Source organism: Homalodisca vitripennis, unplaced genomic scaffold, assembly GCF_021130785.1.
Source record: "Homalodisca vitripennis isolate AUS2020 unplaced genomic scaffold, UT_GWSS_2.1 ScUCBcl_1249;HRSCAF=4634, whole genome shotgun sequence".
NCBI lineage: Eukaryota > Metazoa > Arthropoda > Insecta > Hemiptera > Cicadellidae > Homalodisca > Homalodisca vitripennis.
This window is the reverse complement of record NW_025777444.1, coordinates 53301-76379: the sequence shown is the minus strand read 5'-3', so window position 1 is coordinate 76379 and position 23079 is coordinate 53301. Positions and strand designations below refer to the sequence as shown.

At 31.1% G+C, this 23079-nt stretch overlaps 1 protein-coding gene across 1 annotated transcript; it reads right to left on the bottom strand.

Moving 5' to 3' along the window:
- Positions 1–10152: 10152 nt before the first annotated feature.
- Positions 10153–10782, bottom strand: LOC124371375. Its single transcript, XM_046829705.1, has one exon. It carries the CDS (start codon positions 10780–10782, stop codon positions 10153–10155), a length of 630 nt encoding a protein of 209 aa, XP_046685661.1.
- Between the last annotated feature and the right edge of the window lie 12297 nt (positions 10783–23079).

Here is a 23079-nt window from a genome sequence, read left to right as displayed (position 1 = left end):
TCTTAGCTATTTATCACCTTGTAATTCAAATATCATATCACATTTTGGAGGAAAATATTATGAAACTAAACTTGTAATATAATTTATAATCATAAATTTATCCTACAAATCAAGGTTATCTGTTATCTTGTACATTTCAAACATTTTGGAAATATAATTTCTAGCAATCTCTGTGGGAATAGCATTTACATGTACATGTCTTATCTGGGATATGTATGTGAGATGTCACATTATCATATCATCTGGTATTGCAGCAACTGTTGAATGTATTCGTATCACAGGATAGCATACCTTGTAATTTGTCAAGTTTTGCCAACTCACCTGTCATACATTTGTATTAATGTTATTATACTGTATTGTAATATATAATATGATTTACTTTAAGCCGAGTTTAAGTACAATACGGTCAGATTTCAATGGCTAGTTGTGCAATGTGAGGTTTACAAGAAAATAATAAAAAAGTTATAATCTAAATGATGTTTACACGTGATGATTTGCGAATGCTATTTTTCAGCGCCAAATGAATTATGACACCAATGACTACATTAGTTTTCAGCCCCTGATATATAATGTCATGATTTAAGTAACAAAATTATTATAGCATAGATGCATTTTTATTTTAATACAGTTAAAAAAAGATTAATTGAAAAGCTTACATTGCATCGTGAAATTGGCATGAGTATTTTTGGTAAATTTGTAATTTACTTAATAATAACTCAAATGAACATAATAATTCACTGCAGTCACAAAAAACTCTTTTTATTATTTAAATTATTTTCTTCAAGATTCTCCGCAACGATTCAATATATTTTGCATCAGTAAATTATTATACTGAAAATTAAATATTTATAGGTGACAATGCATTCTAATAAGGTGTTTATAAAATGGTTAAATTCTCCATTTATTTTCTCTTGTAAAGTGAAAGAGAGATCTGTTGGTATTCACTGTAACTGAATACATTACAAATATGTAGGCCATATTTGTACTCAAATCTGTGAATACAGATAAGAGTAATTTAGTATGGAATTTTGATACTAAGTTAGCTAGTCACTAATTTTAACTTGTTTTAGATATTTACCCTACTATAAAATGCCAGAAAGATATCTCCTAGTCATATTTAAGAAAATAATTCACTTGGTAATCTTAACCATGGTGATCTTGGTTAATCAAATATGAATGAACGGATCTTAAAACACTTGGATATTGTATACAAAATAATTGTAAACCGACTCTTTCTGAACACCTAGGTGAAAGAATTTAAACCATAAATTACAAGTACTTTCTGTTTTCCTATAAAAAAGACGAAATTCATTTGTTGATCGTGATAATCATAACTGAACAAGAAAATAAACTCATTGAAAAATTCCTTAAAAATTAAAATCATGTTAATTGTAAACGTGTAGTAATTAAAAAGAGAACGTTTTAATGTTTTTGCTGTGATTATCAATCGCTAAAACTAGGTTAAAAACTGCTTTGGGTAATAAATAGTTAGAGAGAAAATTTGAATCGTAATTGAAGTAACATCTAATAGTCCTTGTCTCGATCCTGATCTTTGCCACAGTACTTCTGGTGTAGATATTCTAAGTCCTGCGTGTTGAATAAATTTGAACATGAAACTGAACAACGAGAAGCGTACTGGTACTTATCAAGCTTCACTCATCGCACTGGTTCTTTGTCAAGCTTCTCCAACCTACCAGCGTGTGATTGTAACGTCTTTTTTTAAAGAAAACTTAAATTTATCGAAACACGTTACAATATCTCACTTTTATTATTTCCATGGAAATAAAAAAAAACATTGATATATTCACATTCACAGATGTGTATACTTCACCTGTTTCTTTTGTCCCCTAACATGCTTGTTTACACCTCGACTAGGAATCTTATTACTTGCTTATATACGCATATACGTACTATAGAAACAAAAAATGAGAGAGCACTTTCCACATATCCCTGGGAAATTAATAGATAGTTTTCTTATTTTTAGTAAAGATTAGGAAATATTAACAAATAATTACTTCAAAATGTAATATATAAGCCCACACTATTCAGCATTGAATAGTATAATTTAATGAATGGGGTAACACAATAAACAAGGAAAGGCTTAAAAATTTGGTATTGACATTAATTTTTAATATAGACAGCCTAAATATATGTTGTGGGTCCTTCATATTAATTTTGATCACATTTATTATGCAATGACTGATTTTGTGATAGGAGGACATCGTAATGGGAGCTCCGGTTAGAATACCAACGCACAATAAATTTATTAGAAATTTATTCCAAATCTTTCCTCTTATCACGAAAAAAGTAGAAAAAACTGAGTGTGTAAATTTTGTTTCAAGATAAACAAAATACAAGTGACTGAATATTAAGCTACAGTAAATTCATTTTTTTTAAATTTTTGAACAAAAAATTTATTCGCAATATATTTGATTTACCTAACAACAAATTCATCACAATTATCACAATTAATAGTTAATCACTGTATTTTACCTATATCATTCTTCATATTATATTTAAATCGTTATGGATTATTCAAATCATATTTAAAGACATTATTAAGAACCACCAGATTCTTTGTAAATTCTAATCTATTGAATACAAGTTGTCAAGAGGGCTTGTTTGTCAAGTCTCCAATTCCCTTTTCGTATTACATCATTTCGGATTTATTTATATATATATATATAATATATATATATATATATATATATATATATATATATATATATATATATAATGAGAGATCAAGTTGATTTGAAGACAATATTACATTTCAATATGAGTCACTAATAATTATATTATATGTTTGGTTAATATGTAACATAATTATATTGGAGATTAGGAATTACACGCTACATACAAAGTAAAATATTCACATAAGTACAACCCTATATTTGGCTCCTTATATAACGTTTCCTTAAAGTATTATGGCGTAAAATTGATTTCATGGATCCAAAGTTAAATACAAACCAAGAAAGGAAGTGAGAGGAAGATATATTATATGCAATAAAATTGAACTATTACCTAAAATCAAGTTAAAAAAATGGTTAAATTAACATCTAAAGTTATAATTAACATGTGTTGTGAAACATCTTAGTCTGTGTCTTTCTCTACCACTCCCCAAAGCGACACGTGACTAGAATAAACCATATCAAAGTACCGTATCTGCGATAGACTACAAATCACGTGACTTAAAAACTTCAACTTGGCATTATTTATTCTCTTAGTTCTTCAAAGTGAATTACTTGGAAAGATTTTTGTTTTCAGAATAAATAAATGTTCTCAAAGTGTGCTGTAATACGTTGTTACAATTTAGGACACTTTAAATCCTATTGTAATAATTTTTGCAGAATAAGAATTTTCAAAAATCATACATGAGACGCATTCCACCATACGCGTTTTATTTGAAATTTATTTATTTATTTTTTTATAAAAGCAATTTTCAACAATCTTAAGTTTGGCTTATAGCGTCTGGTTGACTTTTTAAATAGTCTCCTGTAATATACAAGTAAACCGATTCAGGAAAAGTCTTAAAAAGTTTGTAAATTTAACCTTATGGAATGGTAAGAAAAGCGATATCAATTGACATAAACTTATTTTTAGAAAATTAAGTAAGGCTTCGGCTGTATTCCACCAAAGGCAAAGGTCTCCTAATAGTTTCTTGTATTATAAAATGGAATAATATCCTCTTCCTGAAGAATGTCATTAATTATTTTTATCTTCAGTGCTCTTAGAGCTTTCTACATATCTGTGTTAAAGTTTAAGCTTTTTTTTTTATTTACTGCAAGCTAGTTTTTTCGATCTTTTCCAAGCCATAAGCCTCGTTGCTAATATTTTACTTTACTTTTGAATTGCTCATTAAAAGTACAAATTACCAAACTCAATATGTTAATGTACATAAAATAATGAAGGCCGTTTCCTGAATAACATACCATATATAATAATTGAATGACTTTTTTATTGATGGAGGAAAAATTAATAATTTTGCTAAAGATTTCCAGCTGAACGAATAGCTATCCCATTAATGAAATACAGACAGTTGAATTCTTATTATAGAAAAAAAAACATCTTGCTTCATAGTGATGCAATGCGTAGGGATCTATTTTGTAAGGTCGTCGGAAATGATCATTTCCGAATATTCAATTGTTTAAAAATATAGGTTAATATATTATGGTACAAATTGACACAGTCAAATTCTCCGAGGAACAATCCTATTTCGTATTTATAACTGTACAAGCCAATCATCAATTATCATCCGAGAGAGAAAGATAAATATGTACAATGCCAGTGACAACGTTCTGCTGCTATGATTACCAGTGCACCAGTATCAGCAGGAAGTTAATTCTTTCGAGTGATCCATAGTTTTCATTATATACATTGTATTTTAAATATTAAAATTTAAAAATATATAGTTTAAATTTTTTATTCTTAGAAAGAAATGTCCACATTTTGAAATATTTTTTCATCAAGAAACTATTAAAATATAAGCTCAACATCAATACTCGGAGGTGACTCTGACAGCTGTCGGTGGTTCAAGAGTTAAAGTGATACTGAACATAAAACACAAACTTAACATTTCGTAAAACAGAAAAAAAGTTGACTTATTTCATAGTAACAAATTAAAAGTAAGTGGTTACCATTAAATAAAGTTTAGTCTTTCTGCCTAGGAATAAATTATTAACAAAAAATGCTTCACCAGAAGTGTTCAGTATGTGAAACTGCAATACTGTCTTCAATTGTCTATAAAATTAAGATAAGAACCTATTTGATTTTATCAATAATTATACAATGCGTTAATATTAATATTTGCAAGAAGTTCTCGAATTTTACGCAGGATTACTACTTAAGAACACAGCTCTCAGGAATTCGGTGAAAAAGTGTTCTGTGTGATAATCGTTTTATCGGAATACCCAGTGCCATAATTTGTGTATTGTTACAATAATCTTATTCAACAGATAAAACACTAGAACCTATAAACTTTAAACGTAAAATGAATTTTACATATTTAAACATGTAGGCGACTGATAAATACTATTAGGGAAATTAGTATTAGGATATTACTATACAGGACATAATTACCAAAATAAAAAAAAAACAAATTAAATGTTGACAAATTAATGTAAATGCACAGTAGAATTATTTTGAGTCTCCTTATGAATAGAAAGTTTAATTCAATAGTAAAGCTTTAATCCAATAATTTATGAAAAATTTATATTGCCTTCTAACTTTACTGAACCTCACGATCCAGATAAGGTTCAGGATCATGAACCAACCCTCATCAGGATTGACGAGGGTTCGTTCAACTCTGCACACAGTTTCTCCATTATGTGCAGGCTTCGACTTTGCACATTTAAACAAATACTTTATGCGCCAAAATAAACAGTACTGATATATATATATATATATATATATATATATATATATATATATATATATATATATATATATATATATATATAATGCATCGCATGCAAGTAAGAAACATTTTCGAGTGATCCTCATGTTTTTGTTCGTGATTTTCATATTCTAAAAGGGTTAAAACAATAAAGAAGATAAGGATTTTGGAACATCCTGGTTAAAAAAGCAACATTCAATATAGTGCAGTCATTGAAGCATTGTTGGTCCGAATTTTTTTTACTGTGAACCGAATTGCATAAAATTTTGGAATTAGGTTCATCTTACCCTTAACTTCAAAAGTGAAAATGATTTGAACTCCGCAACCACCCTGGGGGTGGTTGCCACCCCCTCTCGGGAGTGAATTTATTTTTTTCAAAAATAACCTCGGATATCGATAGAAGGCCTAATTTTAAGCAAAAAAATCATCTATAACGTTTTTCGAAAAATCCAATACTTTTCAAGTTATTGGCAATTTGAAAATTCGCAATTTTTTCACGTTTTTTATCGGTTTTTTACAAATATCTCCAAAAATATACGTTTTTATCGAAAATTTTATAAAGAAAAAAATTGTAGCAGGTAAAAATATGAACAATTTTGTTTTTTATAAAGTATTCTAAGTAAAATATTAAGCTAGATATTAAAAATCAAAGCCGTTTTTTATTTTGTCTGAAATTTAATCGATGTGGTCAATGCCATCTAGCGGCGAGCAGATGCATTTTAGGCATTCTCATAAAAAAGAGTTTTTATAGTGCTTGAAATAAGCTTTTAAAATGAGCACTATTAAAAGTCTTTTGCACGTAAAATGAGTGAGCTGTATTGCAAATAAGAGGAGCATCTAATGTTTTTTTCTTTTTTAAATCAATGGGTTTCATAAGTGCCATTTCCACCAAAATTAAAAATTAATCGTATTCCGCCTAGAATCAACTTTATTATGAAGAGTTTAATAGATTATATCAGTTTGGCTGCTTCAGGACACATATTTTTCAAAAAAAGACACAATTTAAAAAAATTTCAAATTTTTAAAAAAACCAACTTTTTTCATAATATCTAAAAAATGACGACATATACGAATAAAAGTGTAGGAATGAAAAATGTAAGTATATTTCTGACAAAATATTTGGATTTTTTGATTTTTCTGTAAAACAAAAATTTACGGAAATATGATTGTTTTAAAAAGAGCGCGGCAGCGCAATCACAGCCTCTCTCAAGCACTTTAACCCTTCACCGTTTGAGAAAAAGGTTTTTTACTATATATTGCAATACAGGATGTTTGTAGCTCTCTTAATTACCTTTACAATGGTTTTTTATAAATTGTGATAGCATGAAAATTGAAGGAGTTATGGTCAAAAAAACTTATCATATGTTTTTCTACTTAGTAACTGAAAATTTCAGACTGTGAATATTTGGAGCAAATGTGAAAGTACGCAGTATAATTGAGACCCAAAACTATTGTAATGTGTAATATATACATAATATGGCTCATATATTTTGGAAACGTAGGCATGAATACATTTACCAACTTTCTTATATGTATATATAACACATTTGAGTGAATTTTGTATAATTTGTAAGTATTTTATCCAATAAATGGCAATTTTTTACTCTAAATTAAATTATTTTTAAATAATATGTAATCATATATATTTACTGTTTTAATTTAGGGGTAGTTTTAAGGGTAGAAAAGCTTAAAAATATGATAATCATTTTCGAGAGTGTGGAAATAATATTTAAATCCTTTTTCCATTTTATCAAAAAATAATTTTTACAATTTTTTTATCAAGGGGTAGTTTTCAAGGGTTGAAAGGGAGTTTAAAAATTTCATAATTATTATAGAAAACATATAAAATATTACTAACTCTATACTTACATCTTTTTATATCATACCAAAGTATTTTTTTGTAATTTTTTCAATTTAGGGGTTGTTTGCAAGGGTTGTAAGATGTTCAAGGGTTTGAAAATGATTTTAATATGAGGTAATTGTGTTAGAAAACACTTTAAAAATTTCACCAATTACTATTAAACATGTTTACTAGCGATAAAATGGCTCAATGTCGATTTTTTCCATTAAGGGGTTGTTTACACCCCTTAAAAATAATAGGCGGAGTTCAGATCATTTTCAATTTTGAAGGTAAGGGTAAGATGAGCCTAATTCCAAAATTTCATGCAAATCGGTTCACAGTAAAAAAAATTCGGAGGTAAGACCGTATTTTTCGCTTCAATGACTGCACTAATAATATATTTTGTTTAACTAATAATTTAAAGATAGACAATAAAATATATACTTTTAAATTTTTGTTGATAGAATTATTTAATAAGATCATTTTCTTATTAATAATTAAGACTATATAAGAGAAATGTATACAAACATGATTTAACTCCAGATTCCGGAAAACGTTTAAGTGTTTTTTAGTATAAATTATAATATTACTTACAAAACATTAAAAGCTAAGTTAAGAGCTATACAAAACTCTTTATTGCGTATAATTCTTAAAAAATCTAAACTATCAAGCTATTTTCCTTTGTAGCAGCTGTTGCGTATTTTAAAGATCCAGCATCGTTTCATTTTTAAAGTCCTGAGATTGTTTTTTTTTTCGGAACGGAAATAGAGACAATGTCTTGCCAAATAATCACTACAGTACGAGAAGCTTTGAAAGTAAATATTTTAAACTACCAAATGTAAATCAATTCATTTTGCGTCATTCCTTTAAATACTTGGGTCCGACATTTTTTAACAATTTCCGCTTCACATAAAAAATGCGACTAATGAAAAATGTGTTTCCCGGATGGCAATCAATTGGCTTTATTGCCAACAAGACATAGGCTACCTCACAAGCTTCTTAGTAGAGCAGTTTATATTTTTATTCCATACAAACACTATTTAATATTTTACACAATTATGTTCTCTATACTTTATTATGTATTATACTTTTTAAATTGAATTAATTACCATCAAATGTTACAGCGGGTGGATACAAAGACTTTCAAATAATGCTAGACTGTTATGATTCCTATTTGTAATTTTTATAAAAGCAATTTGTCAAACGTATATATGCATGTATTACCATGTTTTTTTTTTAAGAGAAATAAAATTCATTTATTCATATTCATAATGGATGTATAATATGTCTTGTCATATGAATCTTTATAATTACTTATATTGGTATATGCTTATTAACTCTGGTACAAATATTTATCAGGTTTGTAAAATAATATATTCTGGTAAGTAATATACATAAATTAACTGTGGGAAGTTCAAATTCGATACTTTTTATTTCATATTTATGTGAACAAAGCATTTCCAATACACGTATATAATACAAATACCATTTTGGCAACGCAATATAGAAAGTATCGCATTAATAAGAGAACGTACCTCATATCTCTCCCTCAGTTTATTGAGTTTCTGCACTCTCTACTTGCTTTTCGCACCTTTTTGGGGTTCGGGGGAGGATTGTGTGCACCACTGGGAGCTCTACCTTTTGGATTTTGGATGTTAATATGTCCTGATGTTTTGTATTACAAAAATTGCTAAAGAAATGTGTGCTTCGGTTATATAGGCAACGGTTTACTCCGGCAGGCTGCCCTCTCAATTTAGAAGTTTAGCTGACGCATGATTCTCCAAAACGACTTATTTTATTTCGTCATGAAATGAAATTATTAATTATTATGGTAATTTCATTATTATCATTTAAAAAGTGGAATGTTAATATTTAAATGTAGTAAAAGAATCTAATTATGCATTGCTACTATTGCATAATTTACATTGGCCCGTTATTATCTCATGTATTGTGAAAGAGAGCTCTGGCGTGGATTTCTGTAACTAATAGAATGAGTTAAACCTTTAAGAACAAATTTTGGCCACAACTGTTTGGTATTGTTTTTAATTTTTTAAATTTATCAATTAAACCAAGAATACTTGTAGTTTTTATATCTTGAATAATAATTTCAAATCATTACGAATGTTTTGCTTAATAGCAACGCTAGAAAGATTGTTGTAAAACACAAATTAGAAAATGCTTCTCGTAACAATATATACATATTTATGATAAGATTACGTGAAATATTACAATATCTACTGGTGTCCATTTTGTACGAAATATTGTAAACTGATTCTCCCTGTACTATTAGGGTACTAAGGGGATTATACATAGCACAAAACATGAATTATTAGCTTTTACACAAAACATAATAATGCACAGGGTGCGGCAGCATAACTTCCTTTTTTTAAAACTCAATAAAAACTATTGTATGCATCAGAAAATATTTATTTATTTTTTATAATGTAGGTACATGTCTAAAGTTTTTATTTACATTGTTTTGAAGATCAAATCTGTTAGGTGACGTCCCCCATTCTCCATACATTGCGTAAGCCGATTTCTGGCGTTTGTCATGACTGTTGTTAGCGTAGCAGGGGTTATGTTGGCAATTTCTTCTCGTATGTTGGTCTTCAGATCTTGTAGGGTTCTTGGACGGTTCACATAAACACGGGATTTCAAAAAACCCCATAGAAAAAAATCACAAGGTGACAGATTGGGAGAGCGTGCCGACCATTCCAAATCGCCTCTAATTGAGATAAGGTGCTCTGGAAAGTTTTCCCTCAAAACAGCCATCGATGCTCTCGAAGTGTGTGCTGTTGCACCATCTTGTTGGAACCAAGTGTCCCCCAAATCCAAATCTTCTAGCCGTGGGAAAAAAAAATTCTGTAGCATGTTTACATACTGGTCCGAAGTCACTGTCACTGTAACCTCATTTTCCTCAAAAAAAACAGGGACCAATAATTCCAGCTGAGGAAATTGCACACCACACTGTGACTTTCGGTGAATGCAAAGGTCTTTGATGCAATTCTCGAGGGTTGGTGTCAGCCCAGTTGCGCATGTTTTGTTTGTTTACCGACCCACACAAATGAAAATGGGCTTCATCGCTAAAAAAAACAATAGCACCCTCGGGAACGACATCAAGAAGAAGTTCACACGCGTTCATCCGAGAATTGAAGTCACGTTCTGAAAGTTCCTGCACTATCGCCATCTTATAGGGATGAAAATGAAGATCATCACGAAGAATTCTTCTCACAAAACGATCAGATAGTCCAAGGGCAGATGCGTGTTTGCGCGCAGAACGCCGTGGTGATCGCAACATTGACTCTCTCACTGCTTCAATGTTTTCAGGTGATCTAACGGGCCGAGGGACTCCAGTTCTTCGTTTTGTCGCACTTGCAGTTTGTCTGAATATAGTGACCCATGTAACAATTGATTTGCGGTCTGGGACAGGAGCCAACGGGGCTAAATTAAAGTGATTCCGAAATGCACGCTGTGTTGCAATAACCGAACATCCGCTTGAAAAGTAGGCCTCAACGGCAAAGGCACGCTCCTCACTATTCCAACACATGATGGCGACTGAACCGTGTCGGGACAAAACTTTACAGTACCCCCTCTTGAATGAGACCACTAGCGCTCCGCTATGACATCAACTAACTGAATGGCGCGTATTTAAAAAAAGGAAGTTATGCTGCCGCACCCTGTATAAACTATTCTGATGTTTTTTGCTTTAAATAATGGCTAAAAATATATTGTAAACTGCTTTGTGTAACGATAAATAGTGAGTAAAAACTATGATTTAAATTGAATTAAAGTAACTCATCCTTGTAAGTCCTGGCCCTGGTCCTGCTTCTAGCCTTCACATCGTGTTTCTTGTGCTGTTTCCGTGACTATCTGTGAGTTGAGCGAAGTTTGTAAAATGCAGCGACATAACACTTTAGAATTATTAAAAAAAATTAAATTATAAATGCCATTTTGTTTCAATGGATGTAAAATAATATTTTACTGAAACTTCTGCTTAGGTTTTAGCTGTCCCTTATATTGCTGACGTCACGACTACTAATCAAACTAAACGCTTGTTGTCTGATTACACCAACACATACATTTTAGGGGCACAAAAGGGTAAATAAAACTTAACTATAAAGATTCTAATAAGATTTTTCCCCCGTTTCCGATGTATGTGCTACATTATAAGTGTTTGGATGCAATATCTGGGGACAATGTTCGACATAACATGTTATACTATTGCTAATTATTCTACAATAGTTTATATTATAAATGCAAACTCTTTTGAAGATTTTTGGATGTGTAATAATCAAACTAACCGTATTGGGCAGATTTTAACTAATCTTGATTAGACCATTACTTAGATACAAAGAAAATGTATGCTAATTTGTATTTTAAAGTTTTCCTAAACAATTTTTACGAAATTTTTATATTATTTTATTAACTTAAATACGAATTGAATTTTAAATTTAACAATGTAGTACTTCGCTGCTTACCGTGTGACAGGACGCAGTGTATTCAAGTATTTAGTATTTCAATATATAAATATCATAAGTCATAGTCAGATGAAAATGGTAATTTTAAGTACAACATATTATTTATATAAATAGAAGCAATGACTTACTAAACCAATTTAAATATTCTGCTATCTTATAAAACACTTAATCTGAGCTTGTTGGACATTTCCTATAGAGTATTTAATAGGCGAGTGTCTCAATGGGTAATAAAGTCACACTTTAGTTAATCAAGTACATCGAATTATCACAATGCGATAGTAATAATATTTTTATAAATTAATAAAATTAGTGGCCCACAAATAAATATAATACCTTGAAGTACATTTGAGACACCGGATAGATTATTACATAATTAATAAGTATCCTTCTCCGGTAACAAAGGCGCATCGTGAGAGAATTCTATTTACTCGTATGATTATAGTACCAGGTATTACAATTTAGGTACATTTACAAAATTAAGGTTATTTATAGCATAAACAAACGTTTGTCTTTGCTGGACAAAATATTCAATTTTGGTAAATATTCATTTGGGCTTTTAATTTATAACCAAATGCTAATAAATCTAAAGATTTGCATTTGAAAGCGTTATAAACTGCTATCGTCCACTGTATATTTTAAATCAGAAATCAAGAAGAGGAATTTTGAGATATATGCTTTTCACCAAAAAATGTTTATTTTAGTGTCAAACTACAAAGAAGAACTCATTAAAATTTACTATTAATATTTTTTGAATGTAATTACATTTGATATCAACATTTGAAACTATCATTTCATAAATTAATTACGGTTCCAGTTTTCCTGTAAATGAAATTGTAAATCTTACAACGCTTAATGTCCAAAATTTTAAACATATATAATTTTCTTCCTTATAGTTTTTATACGAGATCACAGAGTATGGCGTTGATCTGTGAAACCCCCTTGAACACATCCTTCGTTAAAAACATCATAATCCTGAAGTATTTGTCAAAGTAAAATCGTGAAAGTAGTTCTGAAATCATGTGTAATACACCATATACATGGTAACTTTACTACTCATTTATAACGTAAGATTAGAGAAGGCACTTCCGACTGATGTGGGTAAACAATCCAACTTGTCATAAACTAAATATTATTATGCACAAACATGCAAGATTATGACAACCATCTGAGGCAGTAACCGGGTCAGTTCGGAGCTTATTGCCAGACAGGATGTCCTTAGGATGCAAGCCAATCCGACCTAGGATTTAACTACAAAAAACCTCAAACGTTAGTCTAGGTCTAATCACGTAGATATAAAGCAAATGCAATAGCTTCAGCTGAAGACCAAAAGACCGTACGATCGGAAGCCTGCACTATATTAGCAAACATATTCCCCTGGCAACAAACCTTTCCAGTAGTGGTCCCCAATTCTGTCACCTGTCAACAACAACATTAATAACTTGATTTGGATCAACTCGCTGATGTATCCTCCTCGACAAAAAAGGACCGATGGCCCCCCCCATTATGTCCTCTTCTAAATGTGACCAGGGCAGCTTGGGCTGGGATAACACAAAGGCAATTCTATCTCACCAGTTTACTGCTCTCTTCAGGGTTGCATTAGTCAATTCCGTGACCGTGATTTTAAATTTACGGGTCACAAGAATAAATTATCATGTCATCTCATCTACATATACCTGTACGAAAATACCTCTCCTATTAAAGACCTCCATAACAAGGAGAAATGACGCCATCTTGAAGAGAGTCTTAAGTGGTTCTTTCACTGATCCTTTCACCCAAAACAGTGGGTTTGACGTTTCTTAATATATATAGGAATTTAATATCCAAAAATTTCTGTACTGTTGAGTTTTAAATGTACATGAACATTTTAGTTATTTAATTCTGGAAATAGAGTCTGGAAAAAAATGCTAATAGAAGATGTAAATTAAATTTAGAGTAAGAAGTTTTATTACTCCAACATTTTAATTTGCCATGTCTTAGATCTTGTACTGTGGATGCGTGCTCTGGTGGATATTTACGTAACTAACGGAATGAGGTAGGAATTGTAGACTATATCTTTCTTTAAAATTATTTTAAACCGTATTATAAATTATTGAGTTTTAAACATCAAACGTGGTGTAGTTGTTAATTACTAATTTTACTCCGATAACGTATACTAATTAAACTAAACATAATATTTAGCCTAACAAAAAAGTCCGAGCAGTTGCTCGAAGACGTACGTTAGAACATTCTTCTCATTAAATATTAAATATTTGTCATCAACTATGGAAAACAGTTCCAAAACTGCTGTGACGACTGGAATTTGGAAAATGATTGAACCTAATTCTCCCTGCACGCTTTCGGTACAGAGAGGATTAAAACAGCCCAAACGCAAGTGTAGTAGCTATCTATAAAGAAAATCGGTGAAAGTCTTAGAAAAATAAAAGGAAATTCAACGAAATAATACATTACATTTGAAACTTCTATTTGCTTTGGAATCAGGTCATCGTTTTATATAAACCTTTCATGTGTTTTGTGTTGTATATAATAGTCACTAAAACTAAAATGTTGCAATTTGCTTTGGGTATCAAGAGCGATTATTAGGAGTAATCGTGATTAATAAATAATAAAAGTAACTCATCCTTGTAAGTCCTGGTCCTCGTCCAGCTTCTGACCTTCACATTGTACTACATGTGGTGATTATCTGACGCGCTGCAAGTTGAACGACTTTGGAAATTCTGACACATACTCGTATTAATATTTATCGATTAAAAGATTAAAATATCAGACCTTTGTTGTTTCTATGGATATGAAATAATGTTTTAGTGGACTGTTAATTATATATCATCTGTGTGTCTCATTCTTTTATCTTTTGGCGCCGTTTTATGTCAAGGATACTACTAAAAAGAAATTAATTTTTACTTGTTTGATCTCCAATACACATACTTTATATAGAGAAACCATATATTCATAAGTTATTCACTATGATATAATTTCATAATGGTATTTTGGAAGGGTCAATTTGTAAATATGCCTCTGGGAATTGTCTTTTAGGGTGAAAGATTACTTATATATTCAGAGTGAAAACAAAATATAAAGTTTGATAAAGTCAGTCACAGTTATTTAAAGTTGAGTGGTAGATGTTCCCATAATTTTGGGGAGGATTTGTAGAGCAGGGAATTGTAAATTTTTCTAGAACATACATAGAACGAGGTCAACGTTCATCTGGGTTGGCTAATTGTGGGGAAAAGCGGGATCGAAGTAAAAATATTTTATAGTAATGGAGCATCCATACGACAAGGTCTCTTTCTTCTTATTAATCTTGAAAGAGACGTCTGATTTTATCATGCTTTAAAACATTGAGAAGCAAAAGTCAACCATATTTTAAATCCAGAAGTTTGAAAAGCATGTCAAGGCAATCAATCAGAGCTTCCTTGGAATGTTCAAAACACTTGGCTAAATAGCCAATGATGAAACACCCTTTAATATCACAAGGTAGTGAAATAGTAGCAGGTATTTTAGATATTTCATACTGTCCTTTACACAATCTACAAAGCGGATCGTCTCTAAAAATGCCGAATCTACGGAGATGTTCTTAATCATGACAGAAATCCCGTGATTTTACATACCCTTGTAGGAAGAGACCACTTCTGGTCAATGACTTAAGCAGGTCGTCCACAATAAGATTCATAGCGATTAGAAGGGATAATATCCTTAGGGAATTCCCATAATATTAGATGTAACCATTCTAACCGTTAGCAAGCATCTATGGACAATATCCAGAATATCTTTTCTTCGGTATAAGTAGTAATTCATGTACTTATTTTAGCTTGGATAATTGGTAGTCTTGAAAATAAAGAAAATACACTACTGCTGTGTTGTAGCAAACTGTTTTCTGAGAAATCAAACTCGAGCTCCTTGGAAAAACAAGTTCTTACAATTTAGTACAAACAAGTTAATTATGTGTTTGTTCTAAAAACGTGTAGTGATTTTTTCTTTTTTCAAACTGTTGTGTAAAAGTAGTTGCTTTCTTAAGCAGACATACCATACAGTTGTTTAAGAAAATTGTATTAACTATAACAAGGATCTTTAAAACTAACGAAAAGTTTTAACAACCTTCAACGTTCAAGAAAGTATCAGGCCTTATTTCTATTTGTTTTACCAATTAGTGTTTTTCAATTTCAGTTATTTGATAAAGTTTTATAACTGTAATAGTTAATCTGAAAATAACTGACGTTATAACTCAGTAATTAAGAATATTTAATAAAAAATTATTCCTTGGCGAGTTCTAAGATTCAATTCACTTCCTTTGCTAAGGACGTTATGAAAGTAGTTTTCTCCAGCAATGTTCCCTCTCCATTTAGAAGTTCAGCTCCATGCATTATTCTCCATATTGACTCATCTATTTTTAATGAATAAAATTATATTATTACTTGCAATTAATTACAGTGAAAATACAATTTTGTTATGTAATTGGAACCTACTTAGGCTTTTTTATTACTGAATAACATCAAGATACGATCTCTTATTTACTGTATTGTAGAAGAGATATCTGGTGTTTATTTAAGAAACTAATTAAATCATTTAATAATTGCTGGCCATAATTATCTTATGAACTCCGCTTAATCTGTTTTTACAATTGTTGAATTTAAACAATCAAATATAATTTATTAAGGCATTCTAATTATTGTCTGCCAGTATACACCTAATTTAACCATTTTAATATTTAGCCTATTTGAAGATTCCATACATATTGTTGTAAAACATAAGTTATAAAATTATTCTCGTAAACATATCCCTTATAAGCTACGCAATGATGGTTCATAAAATACTATGATGCAGGAGTTATGAGGAAACATATTGCAAATAGATTCGCTCTGTATACCTTAAGTACGGAGAGGATTGAAAACAACTCATTATACTAATTTAATAGCTTTTCCACATAAATAAATGGAATTTGACTAAAATAAACAAAAAAGAGTAAAATTCAAGAAAATAATAATAAAATATAGAAATTCAATTTCCTTTTTAACCTAGAACTTATTACATACAAGCTGAATTATTATAGTGTATTTTTTCAGATGAATAGACTCTAAAACTAGGATATAAACTGTTTTGTGTATCAAGAGGTAGAGAAAAATAGCCATTTCTAAATAATAAAAGCAACTCATCCATGTGATTCCTGATTCTGGCCCTGGACATGGGCCTGCTTCTGGCCATTACACCGTGTTCCTGGTGGTGCTTCCTTGATGTGCTGCTACTTTTTGAAAAATTTTGAAAATGTAACATAAAACATTTTAACTTTAACAAAAACTTTAAAACGCTTATATCCCCTGTTGTTTCCATGGGTATCATATACTTTTAAAGTATTCATACACTGTTTTATTTCAGTATGGTTATATAATATGTAATTTTCTTTATCTTAACTAGCTCTTTTGCATCACGACTACAGTTACTCCAAATTCTAGCTATCTGGTCGCCCATACAGATTATATTTTACAGAGATAAACATGTGAATACAACAAAAAGCAAAGTTAAATTATTAATTACAACAAAATGGCATTAAGAAAATTTCCCATGTATCCTTAATAAACAACCCCTACGAGCATAGTCTGTGGGGGAGAAAAATTTATCAGGAACTTATTTATTCAGATATACATCAGGGAACGCTAGATAAAACACTTACAATATGTATACTATAATTGAGATCCAGTACAAAGGGATACATACGATATAAAATGTTACAACATTTTTTCTTATTTTATATTTTTGTAACTACGACATCTACGTATATTTTAAAAACTTTATTTTGGGATTTCTGAGTAAAATAATTTAGAATACAGTACACACTTTAAAATATTTCTCTCACAACGTACTGCAAATAATAGTACACGATATTGAACCATCGCTGTACCCGCTTGATTCTGAATATTAAAAGTTTCATTTATACGCAAGGTCAGAAGTAAATTAGATATAGCACTGATGCTGTAACTTAGATGAGGTGTTTTGTTAGCTGCATAGACCTATGAGCCGACAATCACGAATCATTTTAAAAACTAATCCAGAATTTTTTACTTTAATTGTACCACAACAATGAAATTTTTCACCCGTCACTGAAAAATGTGTTTAACCATTTAAAGGTCGGCTCACAGGTTTACGTTAAAAAAAACTTTGTTGTCAATTAAAATAAACTAAGCCATATTTTTGTACTCATTTGGTACCATTTTTACCACAAATTTTTATTTTTGTACCAGTGAAATAACGGCTCATAAAAATATTAGTGTTTTGTTTAACATGATGGAAGAGAACTAGACGTGGCATTGGCCGTGCACTGTTGGTCGCAGCTGATTAGTTGCAGTCGCGTGATAGACTTACCGCACTCTCAGTTGCTAGCCGTAATTTAAATGGTTAATAACTTTTGATAGTTGTGCGCACACAAATTTATGTTTGTGCTACAAAAAGGTACAAAAAAGTACAAAATATTTATATAGTTTTTAAAAATGATTCGTGATGGTCGGCTCACAAGTAAATGCAGCTTATATTGTTTAAGGCAAAAGTTAACATCGTAATGATAAAACCAGTACATGTCCATATTAAAAATATTGAATTTTTTTGTTTCAACATTCTTGATATAACTTAAAAATCAGGATAGTATAGAATTTATGTAGTTATATGCCGTTTTGTGCATATTTTTGTATCAGTTAACAGAATAAAATTATTTTAAATAAAGAAAGGAACGCATCGCTAATATTTTAGATATAATTACGCTTAATAGCTCAAAAATTAACTATAGAATGAAAGGTAGCCCTTTTTCCAAAAACTACGAAAATTTATTAAACGGGTATTACTTAAGTATTTATGATATAGAGCTAAATAGTTTAGATCTTACACACTAGAGTACATTATGTTCTAGGCACACTTGCAAATAAAACTAATTTAAATATTTTGTGGATAGGAAAGGAGCTTGAGAGGTTAAAATGTTCTACAGTCTAGAAATGCCAAACTCACCGAAGTTGTCATCTGTCACACAGCTCGGTACTAAAGTTTGTTTGGCAGCTGGGAAACCAGTCAGAGCTCTTTTGTAGTGTAGATGTCTCTGGTGTCAAAAAATACGCAGTTAGTTTTGAAAGTCTGTGACACCAACTATTTCAGATGTCTTCAGACATAAAAGGCCTCCAGCTGTTTCCTGGAGTTACATCTGTGACAGTGCCGGATACGTTGACGCCAGATTCCATGATCCAAGTCTGTAGCAGCGTCATATTCCTGACGGTGCACAAAGTTTAAAGCAAAATTGAGCTAAACTCAACATTTGTATATTTATATATTAGATTACTTTATACATATTACCTTAATCAGGAAGCTCCCATACATTCCTTGTTGTGTTGTTCATACTGTGATATTAAATTATTCTTTATATTAGTAAATCCAAATTTCAGTATAAATTATTCAACATGACGTTTCAATTGTATTTTCTCTGCAATAAAGATTGGCCTATAACTACTATTGACTATTTTGTAAAGGAACTTTAATAAAGTAGATATAGGACGTGAGTAACGAGCTGAGCCCTGAGTAGGGGAAGAGGGGGTAATGGTGGGATAGCTCGCCAGTGGAGGGGAAGTGTATGATAGCGGCCCAGTGATGTACTACTCTAGGAAGAAAAGTTAGCCCAGTTAGGAGCGTTGTATTGATACGCTAGGGGTTTTTCTTCGAAATCATAATATTCGATAAACGGCTTGATAGATATTAACGTTTTGAGGTGTCAAATTAAAGGTATCTTTACCTAGATTTTGCTAATACTTCTTAGAACTTTAACAACAGTACGGGTATCACAGTATCACTTTAATACAGTAAAGGGTCTACAGTGACGCTATCCTTCGACATTGGATCAAACTAAATTCAATTTTTATATCGATGTCTACTAACTACAATTTTAACAGCTGTTTACTAAATGTTTGGTTTTTAGTATTTAACTACACATTTCACTTTTGTTCGATTTTGAGCAACACGTTAGCTAGTAGCATAAATATATAATTAATTGTCTGTCTGACTGTATGTTATTAGTTTATATTGTCATGAAAAGTTAATGTACATTATTTTTATATTATAAAAATATGAAAGAGACTTGCTGTATTTTTCTATATTTATTATTATCAATTACTTACTATTGACGTTTCATTATCTTAGAATTGCAAAATAAAATATTCTTTATTAAACCTAATAAGCAAATAAATTAATTGCGTCACTTAATTGTCATTTATGTTATTCAAGCACTTCCACTCCACTCATTTCACCGCCACTGTCTTCTCTATGGCTAGAGTGTTCACTGTCACTTCCACTGTCGTCATCACTACTGCCGGCTTCTAGATTTATGATTGAAAGATTCTGTGATGTCAATCAATAGATACTTCATGTTCCATATACTTTTTTTCAATATTTATAACGTGCTGGCATCTCTTCGCCCATTCCTCTTTTGTAATATCTTGGACTTTTTCTCTCACTAGCTTGATGCAGTCATTTAATTTGAAGGTCGTGTTTTTCAGGGCAACGTGGTTTTTTATCAGTGACCATATCATTTCTATCGGGTTAAGATCGGGATGATAAGGAGGGAGGCGCAAAGCGGAGTGACCGTGTTCTGCAAGTATGGAATCAATCTCAAACATTTTGTGCGGGGTTCTTATTAAGCTTCACAATCTGATTAGAGTTCTGTTTTAAAGCATTTTGTCATGGAACGGGATGTTATGGTTAACTAGCCACTGAATTATCTCTGCTTTCTTGGAATTGCTGGTAGGTGCGGGGTTTAGTTGTTTATTGTGGTATGATGCGTTGTCTATCACAAGGACGGTTTTTGGTGGTAAATTTGGAATAAGTTTTTCTTGCAGATATTTTTTGTAATTTTTAAAATTCATACAATCATGATAGTCACCTGACTTTTGGCCTGATTTGAACACCAACAATGCATTGTCGATAAATCCGTTCTCATTACCTGCGTGAACAATTATTCCATATTTCGCCCTTAGAAATAGGTGTTAAGAGGCCTTTGTTGCTGCCATCTGACCATGAGTGGGGCTTTGTGTGCGAAGCGTGGACATAAGTCTCATCCGTATAAACAATTGGTCGACCCTCTTCTCTGTAACGTTTTATAGCTCTAATAAAACGAACTCTGTGTTCTCTTATTTCGTGTTTTTCTATTAAAAGTTTTCTGTTATCTCTAGATTTTCTCCATTTAAACTGAAGTTCCTTGAGAACTTGTCTCAGAGTCCATATTCCTCCTCTAAACCCGATTTTTTCTTTTAATACCGGAAGAAGAGTTTTTTAGGGTAGGTCGCTGACCGTCTATTCTGTGGAATTCATGAACAGTCCGCCGTATAACAGTCTTGTCAAAGTCGTCAACAGCTGTTTTTTTTTAATTTTTTTCGACCATGTTTTTTCTGGGGAGTTGAGAAAACGTGGACCATTTCTCGGCGCGGTTCTTTCTTCACTCACAATTCTTTTTACACTAGTTTTAGAAATTCCTGTGGCCTCTGCTACACGCTGTTGAACTTGTTTTAATAATATTGGCCCTTGTTCTGCTTCCCTTTTCATAAAAGTGTACAAGTTAAAAATTATTTCTCTAGCTTGGCTGTGTAAAATTTTACCACCGACCTTGCTTTTTCTGTTGTCACCCATCTCGGACACTATTCACAAATTTATAAACAAAAAATATTTACTAAGTATATATAAATTGTTAAAAATACACACTGTTACAACGGTACGTAAACACGTTTTACTAAACTTACGGTACTTAAATACTATGAAATTGGCACTTCACGTATATATCACGAGAAATAATGTTTTTAGTAAGGCGCGTATGGCACGATGTTTACTGCGAAAGAGATAGCAGCGAACTAAGCGTCTGCCGTTCCCCACCACTGAAAAATCCGGTTCTAACTGCTTTCTCTGCTCAAGGTCAGGGACCGCCTCGTTTCTCACGGCCTCTATAGTGAATAGTGCATAAATTGGACGGGAAACACTGCGATATTTCTATAAAGACATTGGATGTGTTCAGAAGGACCTTGATGCCATATTCTATGAGCCAAGTCTGTGACGTCAGATTTCAGGCTCTGCACTAAGAGGAAGGTGAAATTGAGCTGGATTTAACACTCGCACGGTTATATCAATTATTTTATTTTATTAATAAATTTACATAATTCAACTAAGCATTACTGATACTAAAGACGAATCACACGAAACAATAAGATAAGGATAGGCGATAATATGTTTAAAAACTTATAAGAATTCCGCAGAACAGTATGTGTCTGAATATATTATGAGAACACAGCGTTGAACAGTCCAAATAGTGCCAAGGGTTGACAAAAAATGTATTTAAATATTTTATAATTGTTGGGTTTGGGTAGTTTGAAGGAATACTGTTTCATCTCCAAGAAGTCATTAGTAGCGATTTAGTCTCGCTCCTGCAACTCGTTTAACGCTAAGAGGTTCTTAAAGTTTCATCTAGAAATATAACGTCAACTCTTTATTACGGGACATTTTACTATCTGCAGTTGATCACGCACTTACCAGCTTGCAAATATTAACCTTGCATGAAATTACACAATCGATTAACAACTAAACAGTTGTGTAGTACGATTATGATGAATATTTATTTATTACTTTTATTATTATGTATTGGGTTCTTACATTTAAAAAATACTCTGTTTCACTTGAAATCCATTTTAAAGTAAAATACTTTTATTTTACTCTAATTAAAACTAAATTATTTACACTTGCACGATTTGTTGCAGTGTGATAAAATGTTCCTTGTTCTATGAGAATAATTATACATTTGAAATTCAATCTAAAGTTTCAATGTCTGTGAAGGTTAACTATTAGAAAGTATATAATATTGTGAACTTTTTTCTGTGTGGTGTGGTTTAAAAATTACTGTGATTTCAGTTAATTTAGTATTGCCTTCAATTCTACATTATAAAACCCGCAATGTACAACACTTCATCTTAATTTTCTCTAGGCATGTCTAGGCTTCTCCAGCTCCCTGTTGCTATCAGATGTATTCTCTTTGTATATAAGAGTTTTATTTTACGAAACAGGCCATTCTGTATTCATAATTGACGTAAATTTATAAGTACAATATTTTAAAAATATTTGCCTTTTACTTTCATAACATTCATTGTTTTTAAATTACTTTTTACATTTTAAAAGATTAGTTCTGAAATTCGGATGTAATATATTAATAAATGTAATGACAATGATCCAACTCACAAACCCTGTTATAAATAAAAATATTCAGTAAAACAATTTTCTATTGGGTATTCTGCTTTGGAAATATACTCTATATCGGAGAAAATTAACGATATTCCTGGTTTTTCAAAAATTACTAAGATAAATAGCTTTTA

Coding starts and splice junctions, on each gene's coding strand:
- LOC124371375 (XM_046829705.1), bottom strand. CDS start 10,782: ATGTGTTGGAATAGTGAGGAGCGTGCCTTTGCCGTTGAGGCCTACTTT.